The 10,686-nt window shown below is 51.6% G+C and overlaps 1 protein-coding gene across 3 annotated transcripts in view; it reads right to left on the minus strand.

The window, feature by feature from the left end:
- IL18RAP (interleukin 18 receptor accessory protein) overlaps window positions 1-9,863 on the minus strand; it is a 27,893-nt gene extending 18,030 nt beyond the window's left edge. For all 3 annotated transcript variants that reach the window (XM_023743992.1, XM_023743993.1, XM_023743991.1), the window contains exons 1-4: window positions 9,707-9,863; window positions 8,922-9,243; window positions 8,637-8,820; window positions 2,363-2,513 (exon numbers count right to left, since the gene is read on the minus strand). In XM_023743992.1, the coding sequence (XP_023599760.1) occupies window positions 2,363-2,513; window positions 8,637-8,820; window positions 8,922-9,243; window positions 9,707-9,776 (727 nt within the window). In that variant the 5' untranslated portion in view covers window positions 9,777-9,863. The remainder of the gene's footprint in view (window positions 1-2,362; window positions 2,514-8,636; window positions 8,821-8,921; window positions 9,244-9,706) is intronic.
- Between the last annotated feature and the right edge of the window lie 823 nt (window positions 9,864-10,686).

The following is a 10,686-nucleotide window of genomic DNA, read 5'->3' on the forward strand; positions in this document are numbered from 1 at the left end:
CCCTACAGGCTGTGCTCTCCTCAGTACCTTACCAAAGCTCACCCAGTTGTCCAACTTGGAACCTAGCTCTCATCCTTTCCTCTCTCCTTCACTCACCATTTCTAATTCCTCTCAGATATACTCCTTAAATATTGAGTCCATTTGCTTCTCCCCATCCTTACAGCCGTCCTAGTTCCCCCTCCATCAGCCATGCCTGCTTGACTGTGGCAGCCTCCTAATTCTTCTCCCGTCTCCATTCTCCTGCCCACAAGCCCATTTTCTACACAGTGCACAGTAACCTATGTCCAATACAAATCTGTTCCCGACCCTCTTATGCCCAGAACCCTCCATGGTTCCCTACTGTTCCTCAGATGAAGTCCGTGCTCACTGGGACAGTCTTGTTTGCACGCACTCGCCCTGTACTGCTCCTGGCTCTTCCTGGGCCGCACGGTCTCCCCACACTGCCTGCGCACTCCCTCTGCCAGAACGGCATCTTTCCCGCCTCCATTGGCTAATTGGTTCCCATCCCAGTTCTTGCTTTGGGCTCGGGATACCCAGGTCTAGGCTGTGTGCCCACTTTTCCCCACTCCTCACATTGTATTGTCATAGCCTGTTCCTTCCCTCCTGCCCCACAGAATGCTAAGTGCTGGGAAGCCGGAGGAAATGTGCAGGTACTGTTTTCACATCCACAGCACCAAGCCCAGTGCCTGACACATACTAGATTTTCAGCAGATATTTGTGTGAGAATGAACAAATAAACGAATGAGTAAACGAGGAAGACATGAGTAACGACAGACTGGGCTTGAATGAACGAGATGCCACAGGTGATCCAAGGAGTCCTTGGGGCAGAGAAAGCCGGTCTGCCCCTGGGGGCCAGGCCTGTGGGAATGACAGCCTCGGGCCACCTGGAGGGGCAAGTGGTGCCAGCGGGGCATTTGCTTCTGTCTCCTTCTGCAAGGAACAGTCTCTCGGTGTGGAACTGCTCAGGCCTGAGGCAGCAGGTGCAGGGCCAGGCTGCCTGTGCGGTTTGTGGCTCACAGTTACAGGAGAGGAGGCAAAACTGAGGAATATGTTTCCAAGAGATAAATCAGCTACCCGGTAGCTGTTCAATACAAGACATGGATGACTGCCTTGGTAATGCTTTGACATCGCCATGCTTACATTAATGATTAGTTTATTCGTGCCGACACCTGTAAATCCAGTGGGCTGATCCAGGGGAAAGACTGGGCCAACACATAGAGAACTGTCAGAAGAATAAGCCCAATGGGCCATAAACACAACCAGATGCTCAACGTCACTAGGACTCAGGGAAATGTAAATTGATATAAATGAAAGAGACCCCACTTGGCACCAATAAAAATAAAGTCTGAAGACACCAAGAATAATGTAGGAATAATAAGAATCTATTCACTGATGATGAAGGTGTAAGAACTGGCAAAGCAATACCTTAGAGTAATATCATGTGCTTAATAACACAAATCACATTCTATAACATATAACATTATTCTATTTATTAATGGACACATACATATGTAAAAAAGGCATAAATAGAAAGGATATCCTATATAATCAAAGGCTAATATGCAAATCAACAGAACGGTGGAACAACCAATTGCTATGACATGCACTTACCACTAGGGGGCAGTGCTCAATGCAGAAGATGCCCCCTGGTGGTCAGTGCGCTCCCACAGGGGGAGCGCCACTCAGCCAGAAGCTGGGCTCTTGGCTGGCGAGCATAGTGGCCGTGGCAGGAGCCTCTCCCGCATCCGCGGCAACACTAAGGTTGTCCGACTGACTGCTCAGGCCCACTCCCTAAGCTGTCAGTTGGACATCCCCCGAGGGTTTCTGGACTGCGAGAGGGTGCAGGCTGAGCTGAGGGCCCCTCCCCCACAAGTGCACAAATTTTGTGCACTAGGCCTCTAGTAAACTATAATACTAAACTACATCTGGGAAGGCAGGAGAAAGGGAAGAGATGATGGCATGGGCCTCAGGCTGTATCTGTAATGCTTTGTTTCTTTAAATAAAAAGCAAGATTTTAAGCCTGTGGAAAAATATTCACAGTATTAAAGCTGGTAATAGGTATGTGGGTGCCAGCTATTTCTGTGTGTGAATTATTGATATCATTTTAAAATTTATTATAGAAACAAACCAGGGATAAATGCATAGAAAACCCAACTTGGGACAACTTGGATATGCGCCTTCCCTGCAGAATGACTCTAGGTTAATGGGAAAACTGATGTTTGCTGATATTCAAGGCTTTCCCAACGACACTATATGTCTATCTTTTTTTGTTTTCCAAAAAGGAAAACATCACGAAACCTCAGGAAAATGACTGGGTAGTTGGGATTCAAACATGAAATCTTGAAACCAAGATGTCACTTACCAATGGTTTTCACTTGAACAACTGCTCTGACTGTCCGGGATCCTGCGCCGTCGGCCTGAGTGTAGTCGCAGGCGTATGTGCCCTGGTGGTAGTCATAGATCACGTCCAACTGCAGCGGGTTGCTCCTCTGCGCAGAGAGCAGTCTTCCATTCTAGTCCGAGAGACAGAAAGGCAAGTGAAGCTCTTTCTCCAGGGACTGTCTTGTACTAATTGCACCTTTCAGAGACCTTCACAAGTGTGAACCCGGAAGGGGACAGCCAGCCTGAGATGAGGACACGACAGTCATCCCCCGAGTGAGGAAGAGGTTCTGCTCAAAAGTTGTCTTTGCAAAGTTCTTTCTTAAGATAAGAGGCGTTTTAAATACCATCACGTTGTGCGTGGAGATCAGGTGCCCAATCTCGTCAGCCCACTAAGAAGTATTTCATTTATTATTTTCCAAAGCATGACTCAGGCCCCTGAGAGTATTCTAGAAAACGCATCATATTCTAAGTAGCTAATACTAAATAATTTTTTTAAAAAACCTATGTGTTTATTATGTCTCAAAATTGATGCAGATTTTCTGTATATGGGGCTAATATAAAGCTTCCTCTTTAAATAAATTTAACTTTAATAAAATGATAAAATTTAAATGTAAAACATTAAGTCCATCAATATGACAGAGTGGCTGAGGACTGGAACACGGTGGTTTCCCTCGGTGCCTGAGCTGCCTGGGGACTGGAACAGCCAGGAGCCTTCCACTCGCTTTGGGGTCTGCTGGCGAGGCCTCTGGCGCTGCAGGGCGACCTGCCTGTCCTTCCCAGACCCTTTTCCTGCCGGTGCCCCGGCCTCCGCCCTCCCCTCAGTGCCGCGCCCCTTCTCAGCCCAGAGTGCACACACTGCACTGCCTTTGCCAGGGTGGGCGCTGCTCAGCTTCCACTCCCAGGGCGAGGGCGCCCTCCTGGGGGACAAGTCGGCACCACTAGCGGCCCCCCGCCCCCCCACCCGCTGCGAGCTCAGATCTCCGTCATTGCCTCCGTGCGCCCCTGGGCATAGTGCGGTGTTCGGTGTGTAGGTCACTCCTCCGGGGTTGTCCAGAGCAGCCTTTGTGCCAAGACATAGGCCAGGTCCTGGACACGCCGGGAATTAGCCCAGCCTCTCTCATGGGCGCGCAGTGTAAGGACTAAGGACGCAGGCGCGTCTCCGACAGCGGTAGACACTGCCCCAGGCCGTGACTCCGCTGATAGGAGGCAGGCGTGCCCTCCAGTGCAAGCAGTGCTCTGAAGAAGGTGCAGGAATCAGGCAGGGAAGGGAAGTGTCATTTAAGAAGCTTGAAGCAAAGCATCCATGCAGGAAGCAAGGCCCAGCTGAAGGGGCCATGCGCCTGGCTGTGTTTGATCTCTGGGCTCCGGCCCCCAGCAGGCAGGGCTGCCCTCTGCAGAGGGAGAGTGAGTGAGTGCGGGCACAACTGAACAGAAGGTTGTGAAGCATAAGAGTCATATTATTAGACTTTTTTTAGTGGCAACTCAGTGTGAGAGCGCTTACCAATTTAAGCAAAGACTATCATAATCACTTCTGCACCATGAGGGACTGGGGCGCGGCAGGAGTGTGAGCCTGTTAGATGGTTATCACTGTGCAAGGACGAGGGGCTCCTGCCTCCACGTGGCCCGGGCCTCCAAGTTCCAGCCAAGAGTTCCAGGAGCAGCCCTCTCACCACTGCAGCCGAGGAAAAGAGAGCAACAGCAAAGAACAATAGGAAGAGCCTCTTATCCGGCGGCTTCCCAAGTGCTTTCTCAGGTCTCAGCTCATCTGACTGCTCAAAGGCCTCTCTGGCTGGGTTTGCATAGATTCTGTTTTCCATTTTACAGATGAGCAGCCTGAGCTCCTGGGCTCTGTCTTTTGCTCTGTGACACAGAGCTAGTCAGTGAGAGCACTGGAAATTTCTCTAAATTATTCTGACTTTGAGTTTCCAGTTCTGATGGAGGAATTCCCCTTCCATGCTCCCTGCTGACTTGTAGAGTCAGGGATTCCCCACTCCACATCTCTAGTGTGGTTCCTGTGGCTCAAGAGGAATTTCCAGGAGGTTGACAAGCAGCTGAGGGTTGGGGGGCAGAACTGGTTGGAGGGGCAGCTGCCGTGTGAAGGGAACCAAGGCCAAGTAGTGGGATAGACAAGGTTAAACAACCCATCGGCTGATCTCAAGGATCAAGAACCCTTTAAAAGGAAGGTTCAGAGCATGGGATAAAAGTCAGAGACAGAATTCTGCACAGGGACACATAAAAGAACAGAAATTAGAGTGGAGGTCGTGAATCACATGAGAAGACAGGCAATAAATCACACAGGAAGGCAGAGTTAGAACTAAGACGTTGGCTGAGCAACAGGGAAGATGAGTGATAACAAAAGTGGACCTAATCCTATATAATAAAAGGGTAATATGCAAATCAACCGAACGGCAGAATGACCGGTCGCTATGATATGCACTGACCACCAGGGGGCAAATGCTCAACGCAGGAGCTTCCCCCAACCTGGAGGCCCTGATCGCCCAATCAGGGCCTGCTGGCCAACCTCTCAGTCCCTCTCCCAGCGGGCAAGCTCTGATTGCCTGATGGGGAATGGGGAACTGGGGCTGGGTGGCTGCAGATGCCAGTGGTGCCAGGCCAAGGCCCCCACCCTGCTGATCGCTCCACACAGAGGGTGACCAGCATTGGGAGACAGAGCTGGCAAGTGGGTGGGAATGGCCAACCTCTTGGTACCTCCCACTTCCCCTCCTCCCCCCTCCCCCCTGGCCAGTAGGTTCCTATTGCCCAATGGTGAACAGGAAACTAGGGGTGGGTGGTGGGGGGGGGGGCTGGGCTGGCTGCCAGCAGCTGGGGAAGATGGCCCTGATTGCAGTCCAAGCCTAGGGACCATACCCATGCACGAATTTCATGCACCAGACCTCTAGTTTTTCCCATAGAAATGTAAGAATGGCTCAGTATGTACCATTAAGATTTTATGAGGTGGAAATAAAAGGAACATCAAAGACAAGAGATAAGCAATTTGTGCTAAGAACGATGGAAACCCGTTCTAATAAAACTATCACAACTGATATAGGTGGGAAACAGGGGCTAGTGGGGCTGTACAGGGAATGCTTTGTTTTGTTCAGAGGTAAAAGAAATAAACAGATAAGAAGGAGCAGCATCCCAATGAGAACCTGTGCGGATAGTGCCGGGAGTCCTGGAGAGAGCTGAGGCATGAAGAAAAAGCTGAGGGCACAAAAAGCCCCTTTATTTTATTTACTTATTTTTAATCCTCATCTGGGAATGTTTTTAAATTGGTTTTAGAAAGAGAGGAAGAGAGGGAGAGAGCCATCGATGTGAAAGAGAAGCATTGATTGGCTGCCTCCGGTATTTGCCCTGACCAGGGATCGAACCAGAACCTTTTGGTGTATGGGATGACACACCAGCCAACTGTGCGACCTGCCAGGGTAAAGGACTTTTAAAGGAATGTGTGACGCAAGGAGACGAACAAAGCAAAGAGAGTGCGCAGCCTCGGAGCGTTCACTGTTCTGCTCTGATGTCACCAGCCTGCTGTGCTGCGGGCAGTGCTGCCACTCCAGCGAGCACCACACACCGTGCGCTGTCTGTGTGGAGGGTGCGCCCTGGAACTGGCGACACAGCATTCCTGCCTGGGCTCTTGATGCTCGTCTGGGACTACATCTCAAGCCCTGTCTCCGGGGGGGCCTGGTGTTTTCACATCTGTTTAATGACTCTTAGTGTCCAGCTCACCTCCTCTCACCCCTAATTGCATTAGTGGCTACTTTCTCCAGTTTGGTAAATGCTGTGAGTTTACTTTGAGCCATACAGTCCCCAAATGTGATAGTCACCACTTTCACATCCTCCAGTTAAATCATTTTATTTTATTTCTTGAAAATATCTGTAGGGTCTACCATCTTCTTTCTATTCCCACAGGGTCCCGGGTCAGGACTTATACTTGTAAAGTTCAAACACACCAACAGGGACCTAACAACCTACCACATACCCAGCCTGCCGCCTGGGCGCACAGTCCACCCTGACTCCACCAGGCACAACCTCTGCCCGCTGAGCCGAGCGCTCCCCAGCACGCAGCGTGCCTGCGGCTCCTGTTCCCAGCGTCCTTCCCCCACTCCCTGCCGAGGGCCGCGGCGCCGTCCCTTGTTGCAATCAACTGACAACATTCCATTTATACACACATTTTGCTCTAATATTTATCTTTTAATGGTAATAAAGGTATGTTATGGGGAGCAATTCCACCTGGACTCAGGGCACCTGCATTAGTGCCATCTGCTCTGCGATGTCAGGTGTGGGCCCCCCACCACCTGAGGACCTGAGGTTTGTATGAGAGAAAGGAGCACTGGGTACTATTTCCTGCCTAATATCATCACTTTTAGTAACACACTGCGTCCATGAGGTCTGTGAGTCTCCAGGTGTGCATGTGTCTGTGTGCATGTGTGTGTATGCACTGCACACGCACATGCACACACCTACACACACACACACGTAATGCATAAACATCGCCTAAACCATGCCTCTCCAAAGCCGCATCAGAAGCTATGACTAGAGCAGCATCATTTAACTGCGTTTAGAACAGATGCTTCTTCCACTGACACCTCTGACACAGGCAGCCAGAGCCCGGAGAAGGGAATGAGCTTCCTTAGCAAATGCCAGGCGGCCCTGGGGTTTCGCTGAGAGAGCGATGTGTGCGGAAAGTCGGCTGCCGCTCTGGCTCGTGCTTACCTACAAGTGAAAACGGCCTTTCATTTCCGGGTGTGCTCTTCCACCTGAAAGGCCGGGCAAGCCTCTCCACGGGGCTGGGAGCAGCCCCCTGGGCAGAGCAAGACCTCCGCCATCCGATTACCACACTCATCAGCCAGGGGAGTGTCGTTCTTAAGAGAGCTGAAGAGGATGAACAGAACCATGGACTCCTTACTAACCTCATCTTAGAGGCTGTGAAATGAATGTGCCCAAAACTGGGCATTTTTGAAGCCAGCACGCTTTCAGTGTCACTTTAAAATACAAATGTGAAACTTTAGACACATCACTCATCATCCCCGAGTAGTTATTTCTACAAAGGACATAAAGCACCTGGCCACCTGCTGTCCCCAAGGCTCAGGAGAAGCGAGTGGAAAGCGCTCTCCCCCCAGCAGCACCCCCCACGCCTCTGCTGTGGGGTCTGGAAGTGCACGGGACCACCCAGCAAGCAGGCTGCCTGCTGGGCATCAATCAGTGGCAAGTTAAAATGATGTTTTATATTAACAAACGAACATATTTTGAAGTCAAATTTAAAGTTTTACACGATTTTTCAGACAAAGTACTGGACTTTAAACAATTATCATCAGTGTAGTGGCATTTAAATTCTATTCCCTGATTCTGCCGTCCAGGGGCCAACTGGCAGAGGGCTTTGGAGGTGATGCTCAGAGCATTGGCATAGATTGTGGCACTCGGTAACCCATGAGCACAAGGAAAATGCCAGGTGTTTTGCTATGTGGTTTGTAACTCAAAACCATTACAGAACTTACCTTTCCTGGCCGTTTTCTTCTCCTCTTAGCACTGCACTCCCGTCGCCCGGTCTCACCTGTCACTCAGGGCCACGCAGAAGTGCCCACTCAGGAAAGTGTTCTATGCTCCGATTCGCCCAGAGCCCTTCTCACTTGCTGGGTGCTCCCTCCCTGAGCAGTTCTCACTGCTTTCTGAAGGCGTCCCGCCGACCGCTCTGGCGGCTGCCTTGGCCGATGCTGTAACCATGTCTTACTTCACATGGATATACAGTGGGGCCTTGACTTACGAGTTTAATTCGTTCCGTGATGGAGCTCGTAACTCAAATTACTCGTATGTCAAATAAAAAAGTGAACGAGTGAGACACGTGATGCTGGGCTGATGTGGCGTTCACTGTGACGTTCGCTGCACCAACTAGCGGTGGGGTATCTGAAGCTGACTCGTAACCCGAATTTTAGCTCGCAACTCAAAGCAAAAAATCGGCCGAGAGACGGCTCGTATCTCGAAAAACTCGTTAGTCGGGACACTCATAAGTCAAGGCCCCACTGTACCTGACTTTGAGACAATTTCCTGGCGCAATCGAAAGGGTGGCTGGAATGGCTGGAGCGGCCATCCTGTGGCTCCCGGCCAAGACCATGTTAGAAAGTTGGTCTTTTCTGTGGGCACAAGGCCAGCCTTTGGGAAGCTCTGGACCTGAGATCCTCAAACCCACGATTCTACAGACTGACAGAGTTGCTGCCATTAGAAACCACATCTTGCATGAGTTTTGGAAAAGTCACTCTTACCTGGTACCAGGTCATCTCTGGACTCCGGGCGCCACCCTGGCAGCCAAGGCTGGGGCAGTGAATGGAGTCGGTGCTGCCCAGACGGAGGTAGCGCGTCCGCGGCACGGGGTGCGCACAGGAGAGGTCGGCCTGGGGCTGCACTTCCAGGACCATCTTCACACAGCACGCCTCGTCCCTGCGGCTCCTGGGAGAGTCAGGAGAGTCAGCGCGGCCCCGTGAACACAGGTTTGACCCAGTACTAGCGGGCTTGGGGATATTTCAGATAAGAATGCGTGTGGGACACACCTCATCCGGGGCCTACAGATATAGGAGCCAGCATGGCTCCTCTCCGCGGTCAGAAAGCGCAGGGCCGTCTTGTCCAGGAGCAGGTGGGACTGGTTGCTGGTAATTTCCTTTAAGGCGCCTCCTTCCCGAGGCTGAAGGTACCACTGGGCATCAGACAGGCCCTCACGGCCACGGCAGGGCCGGCGCGCAGGGCCCTGGGCGGGTGAGAGCGGGTGTCTGTGGTAGGAACGGGGTTTCTGTGGCTCTGCTAAGTCACAAAATAAGACAAACTCCTCGGCACTCTCCGCAGAGTACATCCAAAGGAAGTTTTTGATGGAGCAACCTAGAAACCACAATAGACAAGCAACACAGAAACGCATTCAAGGATGAAACTGACTTACATTTACAAAGAATAGTTGTTATTTTCCACTTCACTGTCCCTGTTTTGTGGGAAAAGGAAGTTTACATGCTAACGCGCCCCCCCCCCCCCCCGCCCAGGGCACCCCAGCCACTTCAGCTTAGCAGTGGGTAATATTTGATTATTATGTAATTGTATTTTGAGCAGTTAGACAGCCAAGCCAGTGTATTCCTGCTCCCACCCAACACCCACCTGAGTAACTGGGTCCCCCATCAATGCTTGGCATCAGCTGAAAGCTGTTCACCCCAATAATTTCTCCTTCTACAACCTCTTACTAGTAGGAAGAATGTGTTCTGTGATAGTGTGTCATGCTACTGATATATCAAATTATCTGTCACTTTAAGCTTTGACCATAAGATTCAGTGTTGACTTGAAAAGTGAACCCTACCTGAGATGTTAAACCCTTTGATCCTCTCTCCTGTGACAAACCAAAGGAAGATCCACCCCAAACAGAGCATCGTCCGCCCAGGGGCCGGTCCCTCAGGAAGCACTCCGTGGCGCGGGGCTGCGCTGGGACTCAGAGTCCACCCCGCAAAGCCTCTTCATCGCTGACATAAGTGGGAGATAAGAAATTGAAACTGTCATCAAAATGCAAGTCACACAGGAAGCTTCGAAAGGGCAGGTCCTTCCTAGCAAGCGGTCACATGTCCGCGTGTGCATGGCATTCGGTGGGGTGTGCCGGCTGCGTGCCACTCACGCCTGAGGCGGGGAGCGCATGGCGAGCTCACAGCACCCGGGCCTGGCACAGGCAGTGCGCTCTTCTGACCCCATTTCCTCACAGGGTTCTCTCCCCCCGTTCTCAGCTAGTGCGCCCATTTCCATGAGTAATTTGGAAAGAATTAAATGAAAATTTTCCTGAAAAGAAAATGACACGTTGAGTGAAAATGTTAGACTCCCCACACTGAGGGGAGCTGGTGGAGTGTGAAGTCCGCGCTGTGTGCACATTGCTAGTGTGTGGGAACTGTAGCGCATGCAGGATGCTGGGCTTTCTGTGTCGCAAGTAAGAGGAAAACGCTGCTGCTGGACGGCATTGCTACCAACCCTCTGAACAGAAAACGAGGGCGGGTCACCGCAGAGAGTGCAGGAGCCGGGGCTGTGCTCCCAGCCGCTTGTCCCCGTGCTGGTAGCGTGGTCATTGGAATTTTCAAATCACCTACAAGAGATGAGAGGTCAGGGCACTGGGAGGGCCCTATCCATCCAGGCCGCCACAGGATGGTTGTGAAGCAGGAACGCCCTCCTCGCAGTCCTGGAGCCTGGGGCCCGCATCTCGGCGCCAGCGTGCCTGGCTCTGGTGAAGGCCTCTCCGCCTGGCCTTCTTGCCGTTACCGCGCTTGGCGGAAGGCTCCGGAGATCTCTCTGGGGTCTCTA

Source organism: Myotis lucifugus, unplaced genomic scaffold, assembly GCF_000147115.1.
Source record: "Myotis lucifugus unplaced genomic scaffold, Myoluc2.0 scaffold_422, whole genome shotgun sequence".
NCBI lineage: Eukaryota > Metazoa > Chordata > Mammalia > Chiroptera > Vespertilionidae > Myotis > Myotis lucifugus.